At 42.5% G+C, this 20,493-nt stretch overlaps 1 protein-coding gene across 1 annotated transcript in view; it reads right to left on the reverse strand.

The window, feature by feature from the left end:
• LOC115142443 (bMERB domain-containing protein 1-like) overlaps window positions 1-20,493 on the reverse strand; it is a 51,083-nt gene that overhangs the window by 26,448 nt on the left and 4,142 nt on the right. The window contains exons 2-3 of the mRNA XM_029681917.2: window positions 14,585-14,705; window positions 230-303 (exon numbers count right to left, since the gene is read on the reverse strand). Coding sequence (XP_029537777.1) covers window positions 230-303; window positions 14,585-14,705 — 195 coding nt within the window. The remainder of the gene's footprint in view (window positions 1-229; window positions 304-14,584; window positions 14,706-20,493) is intronic.

Below are 20,493 nucleotides of genomic sequence, written 5' to 3' on the forward strand. Positions count from 1 at the left end.
TGTACTCTGAACCTGTAGAGGGTGTGGTGTTGGACAAAGGTCAGGAAGAGATTGTCTGTCCAATCAGAGGCAATCTTTACTGCCATTGACGGCAAGTTTTGCAGTATGTCTAGAAAACACTATTCTCATACTCATTGCCCTAACTAAAGCGAAGAAGAAGAAAAAATAGAAAAAAAAATAAATGATAAATAAATAATAGTTGGGCACACAATGTCAACATGAATTATACCTGGTACGGACACCAGTTTCTGGAGCTCCTTCTTGAGGCGAGTGATTTCCTTACACAGCTGAATGTCATCCATCCTAAAGACATAAACATGTAATTATTTAAAAACCCTGCATTATTCAAAATGTATTTAACCTTTTATTTAACTAGGCAAGTCAGTTAAGAACAAATTCGTATTTTCAATAACGGCCTAGAAACAGTGGGTCAGGGGCAGAACGACTGATTTTTTACCTTGTCAGCTCAGGGATTCGATCTTGCAACCTTTCGGTTACTAGTCCAACGAACTAACCACTAGGCTATTCAGCAAATGGTCCAATCTAAGTTTACATGTATTTTCTTATTTTTTCTTGTCATTTAGCAGAAGTTCTTATCCAGAGCGACTTACAATAGTGAGTGTATACATTTTCGATACCGTTAACCCAGTATCACAGCATTACAGAGCCTACAGACATCCATTACTGTCAGCTAACTGAGAGCCTCACCTCCTCTACCTTTCTACCTGTCAGACAAGATGAACCTGCGGTGGGCAACAGCTTTAAACAGAATGCCTGACTTATTAGATATTTCAGATTCGAAACAGTGTCATCAAAGGCTAAAAACAAGATCCAATTATTAAAAACAGTGTCGGGCTTCCTTACAGTGTGTCACGACTTCCGCCGAAGTCGGTCCCTCTTCTTGTTTGGGCGGAGTTCGACGTCACCGGCCTTCTAGCCATTGCCGATCCACTTTTCATGTTCCATTTGTTTTGTCTTTGTTTTCACGCCTGGTTTCAATTTCCCAATTACATGTTCATTATTTAACCCTCTGTTTTCCCCATGGTTTTTGTGAGCGATTGTTTTATTGTAAGTTTGGTCCGATGTTTGTGGGCTTGGTATTACTTCATGTATTTGGATATTTTGAGTAAAGTTCATTGTGTTACTCATCTCTGCTGTCCTGTGCCTGACTCCTCTACACCAGCTACACCCAGAACCTTACACGGTGCCTGTGCCAAAACCTTTCTTCTCCAATGAATGAGGAAAGGATTACCTCCCTCCCTCCATGTAACACTTTCCAAGCATTGCAATACAGTGCAATACAGGGAGTAGGACTAGGCGCTCTGCTCCATGTGGTTAAACTTTTTCAGCCTGGGACCCAAATGAGAAATTCTGTGTTTTTCTGGGACCCAAGCTGATGAAAACATGCAACTATATGTAAATATCTGTACATTTAATTGCCCTTATGCCTAAAACAAACGCAATACAGACAAAAACAAATGACAATGAAATGAAGTACCCATATAAATTGCCATTCATGTTTATTTTTCCCCATTAAAAACACTCTAGATTGGAACAGTTGCTGTTAAAATTCAATCAATTATTTTCATTCTGAACTGGAATAAACTGATTGATCACATCACACAGATGTAGACCAGAAAACAAACAAACACACACACACACACACACACACATACACACACACACACACACACACTCCTAATGAGAGGTGTGTGGCTGGTTGAAGTTTTCAACGAGTCTCTAGTCTGGGCTCAGTTTTTGACAGTGCAACCCTATGGTCATGCTCAGCATTGAGTGTGTTTCTCTACTTGTTTTAATTTGTTTTTAATTTTAAGAGTTGAGAACCCTGACTCACATAGGTATGTGTTGCCAAACGGGACCAGAACATCTACTGCTTTCTCAGCCAGCCAGGAGACCGAACTGTGTGAGTGTGTTTGCCTCAAAAAACATCTTGCTTCAATCAGTTTATTCCAGTTAAGAATTACAATTATTATTGTATTTTAACAGCAACAGTTCCAACCTAGACTAGGTTTCAACAATAATTTCTACAGTAAAATGTACAGTAGGCCTGATCATTTTTAATCTTCATCTGTACTGTTACTTAGGGTTGCACTATCAGTAGCTAGCTTGCTTTGGCGAATGTTAGCTATTAGCTGTGTACAAGGCCAGGGGATTGTTTGAAAGAGAAACTCACATCTACTACTATGAGAGTTAATGTTAGTTAGTACTCCCTTATTACTGCTTATCGCCTGTTATAAAATGACAATAATGCCTTGCTAGCTGACTTAACGTTACTTTTCCACTGTCGAAGCACTGTTTCCTGAAGCATTCTGCTCTGTTCTGAAATAACTCCCTGGGTTTACGTTCATGTTGTGGATGTTTGGTCAGGACGTGTCGTTTTATGAATTTGTTTGTTATGTGAGTCTCATTACTAAGCACTTCCACACACAAAACACATTGTGGGCACTCCTCGTTATACGTTTGTATGAAAGAGAGAGAAACTCATCGCTGTATATGCGTTTCATGACAATTGAGCTCAGTCAGAACTTGTGGCTAGCATGAGTCCGTTTGATGACAGTGGTGAGTGATGGCGAGTGGGAATGACAAGTCAGTAGCTGAGACATCAGTAGGTTTATAATTGAACACATTTATGAAGATTTTACACTATTGTGGAGAGATTCTTTACATACAATAGAAATAAGCTGAAACATTTTTATGTAATTAATTTCATAATTCTTTTGGCCAAATTTCATATACACAAATGTAAATTTCCAAACAGAAAACCACATTTTCGTACCCTACAAAAATAAATTGAACTGTATTTTAAGACGGTTAAATGCTCTACTAACAAAAAAGCTGTTAGAATTGTAAGTATATGTATGTCCCTTAATTAAGGTCCTTGTGTAATTGTAAAGTGATATTGTACCCCCTAGCCCCGCCCCGCCCCTAGCTCGATTGTCCATTGTTTGTAATCTATGTATGTTTGTGTTCCCTCATGTGCTTTATGTATTGATTTGTTGTTAATAAAAAATAAAAAATAAATAAAAGATTGATTGACAATAAAAAATAAAATAAAAATAAAAATAAAACATTTTTAAAAGTCAGTAGCTGACAGCGTGTCATCTGCTGCCTCAACGACAGCGCATCATCAGCTGCCTGAATGACAGCGCTGCATCGTGTGTCGTGAAGTGATCTTCAAGAAAACTACAGAAAACAAGATCCGGTAAACCGCAAAGCACACGGGCATCTCCCTCTCACACTCGTGCAGCAGCCAAACTGAGCAGAGACCGCTGCTTAAATGAAGCAGAAAGCGCATTGAACAGAGAGCGCACGTACACTTGGCCAAATCAATTCCAGTAATTAATCAAACAATTATAAATGTACACTGACACGTCGCGACCCACCATTAACAGGTCCCGTGGGTCGCGACCCCGACTTTAAGAAAGGCGGCTCTAGATGCTGGAGAGTGGTGTCAAACAGACAGGGTACATCATCTATGACTAGGAGGATGAGACATCAGACCATGGGTTAGTTCTGGTCTCCTGCCACATGACACATTTCCCTTCTGAGGAAGTGATGACTCATAGGTCAGTGTAGTGACGTACTGTAGAGCAGAACATTATTCATTCTGTAGTGTAGATAGAGCAGAACATCACTGCTGAGTGAGAGGGTCAGCTACAGTGTCATCATTAGTAAGCTACATCATTGTTAATTCAGGGCTCAGTGGCAGTGCTATAATTAGAATGTTGTGGACATGGCTACTGAGTGAGGGCAGTGCCATCATTAAGAAGGGACCGCACTCGCTACTGAATAATGGGAACGCTGAAAAAAACAAGGTCAAATCATGACGTCCGTGATCTTCAGGCCAGAAAGTGGGAGTTCTAGAAAGATTGATCCAAGTCGGATCTCGTTTTTTTTAGAGTTCTTGGTTGTCTTGAACGCACTGATGTCGGAAGTCAGAGATTTCCGAGGTCCCAGTACCCAGCCTAGTGACCTCACTAGCAACTGAGTGAGAGGTCAGCCTAATGACATCAGTAAGAAGGGACATCACTAGCTACTGAGGGAGAGGGTCAGTTTAGTAGCATTATCAATAGGGGAGGATTACAGGGAAAGTTGTTTTTCACTACAGCTAAGAGGGACACTGCCCTAAGGTTTATACATTCACTCACTGTTGTAAGTTGTTTGGATTCAATGGTTATAAAGATGAGCTGAAGAGAGACTGACTGCATCCCTTCTTCTTTTTCTAAGAACGGCATATATTATTTATTGTTGCATTAAATACAGTAAATAGTTCATTGTTGGTTTACAGGTTGCCTAGATGAAGCTGAACCTTGACTTTTACAGTTTATACTGTAGTTTGAACCCATGCTACTCTATTCTTTATCTAAGACAATAAAGAGAATGGCAGGGCACTGTTCTTACGGTTCCCCCTGTCCGTAGGCCAACTGTAGCCCTCTAGTGATGGATTCGGGGTTCTGACTCCCAAACTTGAAATAATGTTAATTATCACGTATCCTATTGAAGTATTGAGTGCTACAGTCTAGGCCCAACACCAGAAGTGAATGTTTCTCTGTAGGAGGAATGTATATGGTGGAGGCAATTAAGCTTGAAATGTATTGAGTAAAAGGAAGGGCCGAGTTGGGTAGCTGAGCCTACAGACATCCATCACTGTCAGCTAACTGAGAGCCTCACCTCTCTACCTCCACTACCTCTCTACCTGTCAGACGGGATGAATAGGGACCTGCGATGGGCAAGGTGCAGAATACAGATGATGTATGGCCCGAAGGGAACCACCGTATTCTACTTAAACAGATTATACTCCCTTCTATTCAATTATAATGAAATTGTTGAAGCAGCTTTGCTTATCTTTGTTATCAATGTTATGAGTGGTGAGTTGAATGGGTTTTCTATAAACTTCATTTGATCACGGATGCTACCCATATTCCTGAATTGGCAACATACAGGGATCGTTACACTAACTACTTGCACTTTATATGCTCAGCTATTCTAATTAAAGTCTGATTAGATTACTGTGTTTCAAAGTCTTGGCTCTAAATGAATCACAGCTCATTCCCTGTCTCTGTGTCACAGTAAGGAAGGGAGGAGATGTCACTATAGTGCATTCTATAGGGTTATGATGGTGTAGCACCAGTAAATATGCAGTATAATCATGCCCGAGTATAGACATTCGTGGATTCCTCCTTTCATTCCTCTCTATTGGATCACCCTGTCTCTTCTAACAGTGTACGTAACTGTGAGCATGCATTTACGCACACACAGATGTATCCCTGTGTTGAGCTTAACCCTGACCCAAAAGCCTAGAAGGGATGAGAGAGCCAAGCCTATGGGTTCATAGCTTCAACCCCGCAACACACACACACACACACACACACACACACACACACACACACACACACACACACACACACACACACACACACACACACACACACACACACACACACACACACACACACACACACACACACCAACTGGTTAATGGACTGATGAATGTTTTCTTTTTTGTTCTCTTGCATTGTTTGTTATTCTCCATGTTATGTCTTTCTCTGAGAAGCTACACAGGAAAGGGCTGAAAATATCCCATATTAATATAGGTAGCCTTAGAAATAATGTTCATGAAATCAATCACTTGATAACATCAGATAACATTCACATATTAGCCATTTCTGAAACTCACTTAAATAAGTATTTTGATGATACAGCAATAGCAATACAAGGATATAACATCTATAGAATAGACAGAAATGCTTTTGGGGAGGTGTTGTTTTATATATATATATATTGGGTAGCTGATATATACAGTTGAAGTTGGAAGTTTGCATATACTTAGGTTGGAGTCATTAAAACTCATTTTTCAATCACTCCACAAATTTCTTGTCCTAACTGACTTACCAAAACGATAGTTTGTTAACATCTACTTCATGCATGACACAAGTAATTTTTCCAACAACTGTTTACAGACAAGATTATTTCACTTATAATTCACTGTATCACACTTCCAGTGGGTCAAAAGTTTACATACACTTAGTTGACTGTGCCTTTAAACAGCTTGGAAAATTCCAGAAAATTATGTCATGGCTTTAGAAGCTTGGCATAGGCTAATTGACATAATTTGAGTCAGTTGGAGGTGTACCTGTGGATGTATTTCAAGGCCTACCTTCAAACTCAGTGCCTCTTTGCTTGACATCATGGGAAAATCAAGAGGAATCAGCCAAGACCTCAGAAAACAAATTGTAGACCTCCACAAGTCTGGTTCATCCTTGGAAGCAATTTCCAAACGCCTGAAGGTACCACATTCATCTGTACAAACAATAGTACGCAAGTATAAACACCATGGGAACATGCAGCCGTCATACCGCTCAGGAAGGAGACACGTTCTGTCTCCTAGAGATGGACGTACTTTGGTGCGAAAAGTGAAAATCAATCCCAGAACAACAGCAAAGGACCTTGTGAAGATGCTGTAGGAAACAGGTACAAAAGTATCAATATCCACAGTAAAACTAGTCCTATATCGACATAACCTGAAAGGCCGCTCAGCAAGGAAGAAGCCACTGCTCCAAAACCGCCATAAAAAAACGGACTACGGTTTGCAACTGCACATGGGGACTTTTTGGAGAAATGTCCTCTGGTCTAATGCAACTGTTTGGCCATAATGACCATTGTTATTTTTGGAGGGAAAAGGGGGAGGCTTGCAAGCCGAAGAACACCATCCCAACCGTGAAGCACGGGGGTGGTAGAATCATGTTGTGGGGGTGCTTTGCTGCAGGAGGGACTGGTGCACTTCACAAAATGGATGGCATCATGAGGAAATAATATTATGTGGATATATAGAAACAACATCTAAAGACGTCAGTCAAGAAGTTAAAGCTTGGTCACAAATGGGTCTTCCAAATGGACAATGACCCCAAGCATACTTCCAAAGTTGTGGCAAAATGGCTTAAGGACAACGAAGTCAAGGTATTGGAGTGGCCATCACAAAGCCCTGACCGCAATCCTATAGAAGATTTGTGTGCAGAACTGAAAAAGCTTGTGCGAGCAAGGAGGTCTACAAAAATGACTCAGTTACACCAGCTCTGTCAGGAGGAATGGGCCAAAATTCACCCAACGTATTGTGGCTACCCAAAACATTTGACCCAAGTTAAACAATTTAAAGGCAATGCTACCAAATACTAATTGAGTGTATGTAAACTTCTGACCCACTGGGAATGCGATGAAGGAAATAAAAGCTGAAATAAGTAATTCTCTCTACTATTATTCTGACATTTCACATTCTTAAAATAAAGTGGTGATCCTAAGTGACCTAAGACAGGGAGTTTTTACTGAGATTAAATGTCAGGAATTGTGAAAAAGTGAGTTTAAATGTATTTGACTAAGGTGTATGTAAACTTCTCTCTCTCTCGCTCTCTGAAGATCTCATGTCAAGTGTCACTGAAGTGCTGTGGTTGCAGGTTCACCTGCCTCATCTAAAGTTTATTATTTTGGGTCGTTGCTATAGGCCACCAAGTGCTAACACTTAGTTTCTAAATAATTTTGTGTGAAATGCCTGATAGTGTATGTGATGTAAACATGGAGATATACTTCCTTGGAGACCTGAATATTGACTGGTTTTCATGAAAATGTCCGCTCAACAGGAAGCGTCTAGCTGTAACCAGTGTCTGTAAATGGTTCAGGTTATTAATCAACCTACCAGGTTGTTTACAAACACTAGAGGAACAAGATCATCCACATGTATTGATCACATTTTTACTAATACTGTAGAACCTTGTTCTAAAGCTGTATCCATACCCATTGGATGCGTTGATCACAATATAGTGGCTATAGCCAGGAAAGCCAAAGTTCCAAAAGCTGGGTTTAAAATGTGATGAATTTATGAAATTGCTTCTTCCAATTATTGATAAAAATGCACCTATTAAGAAACTGACTGTTAGATCTGTTAAGGATCCATGGATTGATGAGGAATTTAAAAACTGTACAGTGGCCTGCGAAAGTATTCACCCCTCTTGGCATTTTTCCTATTTTGTTGCCTTACAACCTGGAATTAAAATATATATATTGTTTTGGGGGAGGGGGGGTTGTATCATTTGATTTACACAGCATGCCTACCACTTTGAGGATGCAACATATTTTTATTGTGAAACAAACAAAAATGAAGACAAAAAAACTGAAAACATGAGCGTGCATAACTATTCAACCCCAACCCCCCAAAGTCAATACTTTGTAGAGCCAACTTTTGCAGCAATTACAGCTGCAAGTCTCTTTGGATATATCTCTATAAGCTTGGCACATCTAGCCACTGGGATTTTTGCCCATTCTTCAAGGCAAAACTGCTCCAGCTTCTTCAAATTGGATGGGTTCCTGCTGGTGTACAGCAATCTTTTCCTGCTGATGTACAGCGATCTTTAAGTCATACCACAGATTCTCTATTGGATTGAGGTCTGGGCTTTGACTAGGCCATTTCATGCATTTAAATGTTTCCTTTTAAACCACTCAAGTGTTGCTTTAGAAGTATGCTTCGGGCAATTGTCCTGCTGGAAGGTGAACCTCCGTCCCAGTCTCAAATCTCTGGAAGACTGAAACAGGTTTCCATCAAGAATTTCCCTGTATTTAGCGCCATCCATCATTCCTTCAATTCCAACCAGTTTCCCAGTCCCTGCCAATGGAATAACATCTCCACTGCATTATGCTGCCACCACCATGCTTCACTGTGGGGATGGTTGATAAGGGAATTTATATGCTTAAAGTTAATGATTAAAGAATTCCACCCTGAAATGTAACTATTAGTGATTATTAGTTTATGTAGCATGTATAATGAATAATGAAAGTACTAAACATAAGTCCAATAAGGTTTGGTAGAGACATGGGAGGGAGAGAAATGTGTGTGTGTGTGACTAAGAAGATACCAAGAACAATTCAACTGTGTATGACCTCACCATACTAGAACTCTGAGAAACTTACAATAGGACAAGGAGTCCTTTCAATGTTCCTCTAATCTCGGGGGAATTGAACTGTCGGCTTGGTAGTGATAAACAGTGGATACAACTCACCTACTGTTCGTGTGTATGTATGTGCTTAGGATATCTACTGTTTGTGTGGAGGTATGTGCGTAAGTAGGGAGTGAGTTATAAAATGGATGTCTTTGTATTATGGACTTCAGAACATTCTTGTGAATAAACTTTTGCATAAGCTGAGTCTTTGCCTAATTATTATTAAACCCAGGGTCTTACAAACCTCTGGGATTGGTCAAAGCTATTGATTGTTAGTTATTATCATTGGGATTGAAAATTCTCGTGACAATGGTGTTCTCGGGGTGATGAGAGGTGTTGGGTTTGAGCCAGACATAGAGTTTTCCTTGATGGCCAAAAAGCTACATTTGAGTCTCATCTGACCAGAGTACCTTCTTCCATATGTTTGTGGAGTCTCCCACATGCCTTTTGGGGAACAACAAACATGTTTGCTTATTTCTTTCTTTAAGCAATGTTTTTTTTTCTGGCCACACTTCCATAAAGGCCAGCTCTGTGGAGTGTACGGCTTAAAGTGGTCCTATGGACAGATACTCCAATCTCCGCTGTGAAGCTTTGCAGCTCCTTCCGGGTTTTCTTTGGTCTCTTTGTTGCCTCTCTGATGAATGCCTTCCTTGCCTGGACCATGAGTTTTGGTGGGTGGATCTCTCTTGGCAGGATTGTTGTGGTGCCATATTCTTTCCATTTTTTAACAATGGATTTAATGGTGCTCTGTGGGACGTTCAAAGTTTAAGATAGTTTTTTATAACCCATCCCTGATCTGTACTTCTCCACAACTTTATCCCTGACCTGTTTGGAGAGTTCCTTGGTCTCAATTTTGCCGCTTGCTTTTTTTTCATTTCACTTCACCAATTTGGACTATTTTGTGTATGTCTATTACATGAAATCCAAATAAAAATATATTTAAATTACAGGTTGTAATGCAAGGCACTGTATGGTTGAAAGAGATGGGGCAAAAGGAGTGGCTAATAAGTCTGGCTGCACATCTGATTGACTGACTTACTGCAAATTGAGAATTGATGTGACTAAACTCAACATAAAGAAGAAGAATCTGTATTATGAAGCCAAGATCAATGATATAAAGGATGATGGAAAAATAATTGGAGTACTTTAAATGAATTTATGGGCAGAAAGACAAATTCATCTCCGTCTTTCATTGAATCAGATTCATCACAAAACCATTTGAAGTGCCAATTATTTTAATGATTACGTCATTAGCAAAGTGGGCAAACTTAGACAAGAAATGCCAACAACGAACAGTGAGCCATTGTATTCATGCATAAAAAAACATATAATGAAAGAAAAGCATTGTCATATTTCTTTTTAGTTAGTGCGGGCAAGGTGCAAAAATGATTGTTATTGATCAATAATGACAAACATCCTGGCATTGACAACTACTGAGGATGGTAGCTGACACTATTGCCACTCCTATCTGTCATATATTTAATCTGAGTGCAGAGGGAAGTGTTTGTCCTCAGGCCTGCAGGGAAGCCAAAGTCAGTCGGCTACCCATGAGTGGTAAAGCGGCCTTTACTGGTTCTAAAAGCAGACCTATCTGCTTGTTGCCAGCTCTTAGCAAACTGTTAGAAAAAATGGTGTTTGACCAAATACAATGCTATTTCTCTGTAAACTGACAACATACTTTCAGCATACTTATAGAGAAGGGCACTCAACATGTACTGCACTGACACAAATGACTGATGTCACACCCTGATCAGTTTCACCTGTCCTCGTTATTGTCTCACCCCCCTCCAGGTGTGGCTTGTTTTCCCCAATGTATTTATCCCTGTTTCCTGTCTCTCTGTGCCAGTTCGTCTTGTATGTTAGTCAAGTCAACCAGCGTGTTTTTCCCCATACTCTTTTTTTTATTCTCTTTGTGATAGTCCTCCTGGTTTTGACCCCTGCGCGAATCTGGACTTCTTTCCCGCCTGCCTGATCATTCTGCCTGCCCTTCGGTACCTTTTGGACTCTGAACTGGTTTTGACCTTTTTGCCTGTCCACACCCATTCTCTTGCCTTCCCCTATTGGATTAATAAATATTGTAAGACTCCAACCATCTGCCTCCTGTGTCTGCATCTGGGTCTCGCCTTGTGTCATGATAGATGATTGGTTGAAATAAATTAATAATAAGAATATTGTGGGAGCTGTACTTTTAGACTTCAGTGCAGAATTTGATATTATTGACCATAACCTGTTGTTCAGAAAACTTATTTTTGAATGGACAGAAAATTGCTTTTCAACCACTGCCATATCATGGATCCAGAGCTATCTATATATTAAAATGGAATTCATTTGATGTTTGATTTTTGAAGTTTGCTGTTCGCTCAACATATAGAAATGAGAAGCAGGCCAAAGAGTTTAGGCACCATATTGCAGAGGTGGAGAGAAACAACATCAGAGAGAATCTGAAAAACTCTCTCCATCATGTCAAATGGCTCCAGACAGTTCTGTGAAAGAGGAGGAGTTAGTTTGTCAGATTCTGTCACAAGGGCAAGATCGAGTCGAAGTTTGTTGGCATCAAGTCGGTGGAGAAGACAGACGTGGCACACATAAGCAACGCCATCAGTGCCATCATGGAGGGAGTGGGGGAGCAAGTTGGTCGCTCTTGGAACAGATGGAGCTGCTGTGATGACCGGAGCCAAGAATGGTGCGGTCAGCCGGCTGAAGGGGGACAGGGCCTTACATCATCAGCATCCACTGTATGGCACATCGCCTTGAACTGACCTTTTCTGATGCCATCCGGTCCAACTTGATGTTTCAGAAAGTAGAAGACCTCCTCAGTGGGCTCTACGCCTTCTACCACAGCAGTCCACTGAACAGGGCAAACCTGGTAAACAGCTTCCAGGCTCTTGGGCACACACCACTGGCGCCCATCTGAATTGGCGGGACCCGATGGGTAGGACACCTATTGCGTGCACTGGACCACTCCCTGCGAGGTTACCAGGGGCTTGTCCAGCACCTGGAACAGGTAGTGGCTCTAGATTGCTATGCTAAGTACTCCAAATGTCATCATCAATATGTAATGTCCAGTAATAACAACAAACACGGTTACAATTAGTAACATCATGTTTCAATGCTTTATGCACTGATAAAATGTGTCATATCTAATAGATTTTTGGGGGGTGGCAATTAATTGTCTATTTGTATGTCTTTGTTCTTTATCCATTTCAGATTCAATCTGCTGATGCCCAAAATGTCTGATGTGTCCAGCAGGCCAAGGCCAGGAAATAGTACTGCGAGGGAGGCTGTTGTTATCCGCTTCTGTGGCCTCCTGCATGACACACTAACTCACTTGAGCATCCTGTCTGCAGAGGTCCACCATCACCATAGTAGAAGCCCACAGCTCCTTGTGCTCAACACAGGCTGTACTTAAGAAGTACAAAACCAGGTATGTTTATTTAAGCTGCAATAAGAAATACCTCCCTTAAGTGAATTAAGAGAAAGGATTATGTCAATGAGAGGGAGAGAGAGTGTGTTGTAAAGGAACATTCTGAAAGGATGGTAAAATGAGCCTGTTGTCATCAGAGAAGGGCCCATGATGAAAGGCCACAATGGCCAACAGATATGAGGGAATTTCGCTGACCAGAGGTTACAGCAAGACGCTCGTCACCTCACAGGGCAAAATGCTTGACAGGCGAGTGGAGAGTATGACTGACAGGTTCCAGTACACCAGTATACGGGTCCTGTGTGCCACCAAGCTGGTCAGCTTCACCGACTGTCCTGGAGACCTCTGGCATCCATGTGTAAAGGATCCCTGACCAGTGGACTGTCCTGGAGACCTCTGGCATCCATGTGGAAAGGATCCCTGACCAGTGGACTGTCCTGGAGACCTCTGGCATCCATGTGGAAAGGATCCCTGACCAGTGGACTGTCCTGGAGACCTCTGGCATCCATGTGGAAAGGATCCCTGACCAGTGGACTGTCCTGGAGACCTCTGGCATCCATGTTGAAAGGATCCCTGACCAGTGGACTGTCCTGGAGACCTCTGGCATCCATGTGGAAAGGATCCCTGACCAGTGGACTGTCCTGGAGACCTCTGGCATCCATGTTGAAAGGATCCCTGACCAGTGGACTGTCCTGGAGACCTCTGGCATCCATGTGGAAAGGATCCCTGACCAGTGGACTGTCCTGGAGACCTCTGACATCCATGTGGAAAGGATCCCTGACCAGTGGACTGTCCTGGAGACCTCTGGCATCCATGTTGAAAGGATCCCTGACCAGTGGACTGTCCTGAAGGTGCCGATGTACCAAGGGCCCCAGTACCTGCAGAAGATGTCCTGGTTCCATGTCAACAGCAGCCATCAGCATTCCTGCCCTGATTTGCTAGCATTGGTTGACCTGGTCCTGTCCTTCCCTGCCTCCACAGATGAATGTGAAAGAGGTTTTAATACCATGAAACAGGTGAAAAATTATTGGCGGTCCAACCTATCAAGTCTGATACACTGTCATATTTCCTTATGGTCCAGCTGTCCTCTCCAGAGATCAGGGAGTATGGTCCGATAAAAGCTGTGATTCTGTGGCACCAGGACTCTGTCAGGAGCAGGAGGCCAGACTTCATGGACTGTACAAAGAGGCTGATTGCGGTAGAGAGTGAGGAGTCTGATGAGGAGGTTTAAGTTTATTACAATGATTAAGCATCTGATAGGTTTACAAAACCTTCAAATGTACTTTTATGTTTGATCCTTACGTACATAGCCAATACTTCAGTAGAATTTTGAGTTCAAGAGTTCTTCAGTTGTATTCAGGCTGGGAAATTAAATCGAGCCACAGCCAAAATTAACCAGCATCTGATAAGTCTCTATTTGACCTGCATTTTATCAGGGTATTTCTACTCAAAGTAAAGGATTTGTAGACGTGTTTCCCCTTTGTATCAGGAGAACACCAGTTCTATGTCCACTGCACTTCTCATAATTGTATCATTTTTGCACTCTGGACAGCACTTTTGGTCAACTACAGTTGTTTTTAAATGTGCTCTACAAATACACTTGATTTGATTAACTGTTGATCAATATATTAAAATAATTTTGTTTCAAATTCTGCTCTGGCCTCTTCTTTAAGTTTGTATTCAACATAATACCTTATCTCAATGAAATGTACTGAAATCAAATCAAATGTATTTATATAGCCCTTCGTACATCAGCTGATATCTCAAAGTGCTGTACAGAAACCCAGCCTAAAACCCCAAACATCAAGCAATGCAGGTGTAGAAGCACGGTGGCTAAATGAATGTATATTTGACCCACAAAGGCAATTTATTATTTTGGCCGGTGAAAAAATATGCTTTTTTACCAGTCCCCTTGGCAGGTGAGCCAAAAAATACATTTCGGACACTAGTTACACACACACACAAGCACACCACCCTGCTATTCAGAATAATACGTGACAATACAGTAGAATTATCTAGATTAGAGATATCCAGAGTAGAGCTATCCAGATTAGAGGTCGCAATTATAAATGAGAACTTGTTCTCAACTTGACTACCTGGTTAAATAAAGGTGAAATAAAATAAATAAAAAGAGATAACTGACATACAAGACACTCACATGTATCTGAGTTCCGACTCTCTTCTGACCAGCACATCTCGAATCCTGTCAATCTTGAAAAGCTCTCCCTCGATGTCATCTATGGTGATGGTGGAGTCTGCCATGGAGACGATGTCCTCTTCTGATCAGAGAGGAGGACAGACAAAAGTTCAGTTTTTCTATTCAACTTCTTTCCAGATCTACATTTCGGAATGATATGGTAGAACAGGTAGGCAATTGGGTGCACACACACACACACACACACACACACACACACACACACACACACTTGGGTTGGCATAGCAACATTGTGACAGGATAAAGCTGGCATACGCATAAAGATGGCTGTATGACACAACATGTCCTACTGTAGCATCATGGATAAGGTAGCTTGGGACCAGATCATCATCTTTGTATGCTGCCAAGCAAAACATTGATTTTGTCTGGTTCAATGCAGGCTAAGGAATTCAATTAGGGTTTGTTCCAGGCTTAATCAAATACACACAGAGAGATATGCTTCTTAAAAAATCTAGCCAGGGCCTAACGCTTTTGCTGTGATGAAAACAATAAATTAAAAGTCACAAAATCTACGCTTTGGCAGCAAGTTGGAGGCTTCTTCCTCAGTCATTGTTATGAGAAACGTTAGAGGTAAAAACTTTTCAGCCTTTGAGTACAAAGACTTTTTAGCAATTCCCCAGCGTTTGAGAAGTAGAGGTAGAAGAACTGTGTTCCTTGTAATTACTGTTGATGGTCTGAACCCACAGAGACTCTGGGGAACCATTTGAGAAAAGAGTTGACTGTCTGAGTGCTCTGGTGCAGACAGTGCTCTGGCTCACAGTGAGTAAATGAGAGCGTGAGAGCGAGCGAACGAGAGAGAAAGTTTGCGCACGAGCGAGTCTGCCTCTGTGTCCTACCTCCCTCACCCCCAGTGGGCTTTGAGCAGAATATAAATCACCAAGAAAAATAGATCCAAGTATGAACAGCTACTTATGGGGGTATTACAGCGGCAGCCAGACATCAGCAAAAGGAAATACCTAACAGAATGACATTACAATAAATACTTATGTGTATATCAATGTGCATTTCTTGAATTTATGCAGGGCACATCTTGCCAGGCCATTTCTTTAAGTTGCTTTATAACATTTACTTGGCTTTTTACCACTTTGGTAACCAGAGTGTAATTACTACGGGTAGTTTACCATCCTTTACCACTATTCCATCTAACCTGCTGTTACACATTGTGATCATAGATCATGTTTTATAAGCTTCGCCACATCTCAGCCGCTACATCTAACCCGTTTGTCTGTCTGCCCCGAGCTGTTAACATCAAGCTTTGTTTTCCCTCAGAGTCCCAACAACTAGTGTGGGATGGAGCCAGTTCAAAACGTTTCAGCTTCAGACCCACTGCAGAATTTCAAATCGAGCCAAACACTCCACTGCTTCCACCTGCCCGACTCCCTATTGCTTTCGCAGATTTATGCCTACTAGTTGCACAAATGAGGATTATACATGTATTTACCATCTGATCCTAGATCAGTATTTCTTGATCAAACATTCAACTGCATCCACAACTACCTATTTCTTTCGCAGATTTACACCTACAAGTCACAGAAAAAAAAAAGATTATACATGGATTTAACTTTATTTACTGATCCTAGACCTTTCAGAAAGATCAGTAATTCCTTGTTGAAGGTGTATTGAGGTATGCTGCTGAGTGTCCTGCGTGCCAAAATACTGTGTTAGCTTGCTGAGCTAAAGGAAGTCAGAGGTTCAACAGTTCAGTCAGTCTGCCTTCTCTTCCTCCGAGTCTCTTCTGAGTCTCGTCTGCTGGTGTCTTGGTTCCCTAGCGGCTCTGCTAACTAACTCTCCCCCGCTGTTGAGCTGCTCTGTGTTGAGCCTGACTAACTGAGACACCAGCTGGACTGGGGATTGAGAAACCTCACACCACCACCACTGACTGAACAGAGAATCTGATAGTCTCATCCCTCAGGAGGAAGAGGGAGACGGTCTACATTGATACCCTTTGCAATGACAAATACATACAAGATGTGTGTTATGTCTGGAAGTAAATTGACAATAAAGCTGAGAGAGAAGGAGAGGGGAAGAGCGCGAGAGAGAGAGAGAGAGAAATAAGGAGAGATATCCTTTTCACCTCGTCACACATAGGTTAGCCCCAGGGATGGCAGGCTGGACTGGGCTTGATGTGCAGAATCAGATATAACATCCTTTGAGGGAGCTGAAAGGAAGAGAAGAGGTGTATTCTAACTAGTACTAGCGGTGCGTGGGGAAAATCACTGGGGAAAGGCCTCCCAAGTGGGGCAGTGGTCTAAGGCACTGCATTGCAGTGCTAGCTGTGCCACTAGAGATTCTGGGTTCGAGTCCAGGCTCTGTCCAGGAGACCCATGGGGCGGTGCACAATTGGCCCAGCGTCGTCCGGGTTAGGAGAGGGTTTGGCCGCTAGGGATGTCCTTGTCCCATCGCGCACTAGCGACTCCTGTGGCGGGTCGGGAGCAGTGCACACCTACATGGTTGCCAGGTGTACGGTTTCTTCTCCGACACATTGGTGCGGCTGGCTTCTGGGTTAAATGGGCATTGTGTCACGAAGCAGTGTGGCTTGGTTGGGTTGTGTTTCGGAGGACGCACGACTCTTGACCTTCGCCTCTCCCGAGTCCGTACGGGAGTTGTAGTGATGAGACAAGACTGTAACTACCAACTGGGGAGAAAAAAGGGTAAAAAGCCAAGCCCCCTGTCACCCCATCCACAAAAAAGCCATAATACAACATATATAGCATGTGCAGTAACAGACAGTTACCTGGCCTATAGAATGGTCAAGCTAGTTAATGTTTCCAACATTTTCGGACCACTAAACAACTATTGATTTAGAACCACAGAGAGTTACCGCAAGTCACAAAGAAAACAGGAGCTGCCTCCACTATTGCTGTCATGTATTGTCATGTTATGTCTTGTTCCTGTTCTTTCTCTTCTCTTCGTTTCCCCCTGCTGGTCGTATTAGGTTACCTTCTCTCCCTTTCCTTCCCCCAGCTGTTCCTCATCTCCTCTAACTACCTCATTTACTCTCTCCCACCTGTTCCCTTTTTTCCCTCTGATTAGGTCTCTATTTCTCTCTCTGTTTCTGCTTCTGTCTTTGTCAGATTCTCGTTTGCTTCACCCTTGTCCAGTCCTGTCGTAATCTGCCTCTTCATCAGATGCTACGTGTGATCAGGTACCTCTGTCCTCTACAACCCGCGCCTACCCGGAGAGACCAGCAGTCTGTTGCCGCTAACCCTGCTATTCTCCTCTGCTGCTAGAAGGGGACTCTCCTGTAAAGATCAGAGGACTTTATGATTTATTTGTCGCCCTCTCTGCGGGTTGTCTATTTTGTCAACCGATACATCTGAAGAGGATTTATGTCTTCCCTGTGTTTGGTCATTAAAAGACTCTGTTTCTGTTAAATCGCTTTTGGGTCCTCACTCACCTGCATAACAATTGCAGCACAATTTCAACATCATCAAATCACCTCTGCTTAGTCTAATACAGTGACGCCTAAAAGACACCAAAAACAATTGACTCCAATCAACGTAAGCTAAATACGATGTGGCTGTCCATGGTTCTGATTTCTGTGTGTGCGCACATTCGGGTAAGTAGAGAAACATGTTGACTCACCCTACTTGTAGAGCAAAGCCAATGCCATCCTCCTCTCTTTCATGTTGACAAAACGGTCTATCACTCTGTCATGCAGTACATGCTTTTATTTTTTGTTGTCCTATGCTACCTGGCTAAAATGCTTGCTCGCTAGCCTAACTTCTATTCATAGGAAACGTTGGCTCGTTAACATTAGCCTTCTACATCCGGCTACATATTGAACTTGCATCAAATCACATTTTATTTGTCACATGCGCCGAATACAACAGGTGTAGGTAGACCTTACATTACAAATACCCATCAAAAAGTAAGAGCTAAGAAAAACAAATGATTAAAGAGCAGCAGTAAATAACTATAGCGGGGCTATATACAGGTGTTACAGGTTCAGAGTCAATGTGTCATTGTGCGGAGGCACCGGTGCCGAGGTAATTATGTACATGCAGGTAGGGTTATTAAAGTGGCTATGCATAGATAAGAACAGAGAGTAGCAGCAGCGTATGAGGGTGGCAAATAGTCTGGGTAGCCATTTGATTGGCTGTTCAGGAGTCTTATGGCTTGGGGTTAGAAGCTGTTTAGAAGCCTCTTGGGCCTGGACTTGGCGCTCCGGTAACGCTTGTGGTAGCAGAGAGAACAGTCTATGACTGGGGTGGCTGGAGTTTTTGACAATTTTTAAGGCTTTCCTCTGACACCACCTGGTATAAAGGTCCTGGATGGCGGGTAGCTTGGTCCCGGTAATGTACTGGGCCGTACGCACTACCCTCTGTAGTGCCTTGCGGTCGGAGGCCGAGCTGTTGCCATACCAGGGAGTTATGCAACCCGTCTCAGGTCAGGGGCACAACAATGTATGAATTAATGGTTGGGATCAGAATTGCCATTATAATCATTGGCCAGTTCGGAGAAAAAAGTAAAAGCACAAGTACCAATCCCTATCTCTATCCATGGCTAATTTAGGAAAGGGCCAATTTTAGCTAGCTGGCTAATTAGCCAAAGGAGGACAACAACACAACGAGATGCAGCAATTCAAGTTTTTCTATCAATGACGTATGCTCTCAATGGGATTTGAGAGCATACTTTGTTTTGGTGCACCAGGACCATTCACAGTTGAGCCCGCTCAGTTTAGCTCAATGCTGATTGGGAGACCAGATGCTCGCTGGCTTCCTTTGCATTCAATGCTACGGGTGGCAACAATATCGTACTCGTTTGGACCAGACAGCTTCAGATAGATTGCCTACACGTAGAGAGACAGAGGGGCGCTGTTTCGCTCGGATCCTTTCTCCTGTGAGATACATTCAGCCTCTTGCGAATTGAAGGAAAATTATGAAACACAGAGAGACTAAAGATAAATTATTGTATGTTATTTGTTTTCTTCTATTTTTTGGGGAAGTCTGGCTTCCATGCCACTGCTGACTAGGCTCTGTGACATTTGGCTTGTACTGAGAGAGTTAAAAAGCTGAAGAAAAGAGACTTGATGACTATCAGCAGTGTATATCCACTCATATCCCTTTGGCATCTGTCAGCATTGTATTGTGCACAAGCCTGAGACTCCCAAAGAGCCAAAGCACTCAGCTTTCTCAGCCAGGCACAAAGGATGAATACTTAGCTATATGAATCTTCACAGAGCCGCTCAGCTGTGTTACTATGACACACTTCCTGATGTGACCCGCTACGACAGCACTTACGTCAAGACAGCCATGGCACTTTTACTCCGGAGGGAGGGGTAGTCTCATCATAAAGACTGATTAGTTGACTCTGGATCTTAAAAACTTCAAACTTCATTCAAGTAAACCCGACAACACTCCCAACATCCCCTAAAGTTCAAACTTCTCTCTCTATAACTCTATTGTCTTTAGCGTCCCATTCCCATCCCTCCTCTGACCTACACTTCCCCCCTGTCAAGGACAATACACGTGGCACGTTGGGATTTCAAAATGCCAAAACAGGCTTCCCAAAAGCCATCAGTGAGAGGTTCACTGTGTACCCAGCCTCCGGCGCCCATTTCCTTGACAGCCATCATCACGTCTGGGGCTGAGAGGTTGGTCTGGTCTGGTGTTACTAGGTGGCATGTTCACACCCATTCACTAAGGGAAAGAGATCAGGGCTGGAGGGGGGTCATTCCTGGAGTTAGAGCCAGGGTCACTGTGAGACTGCATAGCGAAAGCGTGTGTGTAATAGTGTGTGTGTGTGTGTGTGTGTGTGTGTAGAGAGGAATAAATGGATAATAGAGATACTGGAAGAACAGTCATCCAATTCCTCTGCAAAGCTTCTCATGTTGAGAGAATTTCTGTGTT

The sequence above is a fragment of the Oncorhynchus nerka genome, linkage group LG15 (assembly GCF_034236695.1).
Source record: "Oncorhynchus nerka isolate Pitt River linkage group LG15, Oner_Uvic_2.0, whole genome shotgun sequence".
In the NCBI taxonomy this organism is placed as follows: Eukaryota; Metazoa; Chordata; class Actinopteri; order Salmoniformes; family Salmonidae; genus Oncorhynchus; species Oncorhynchus nerka.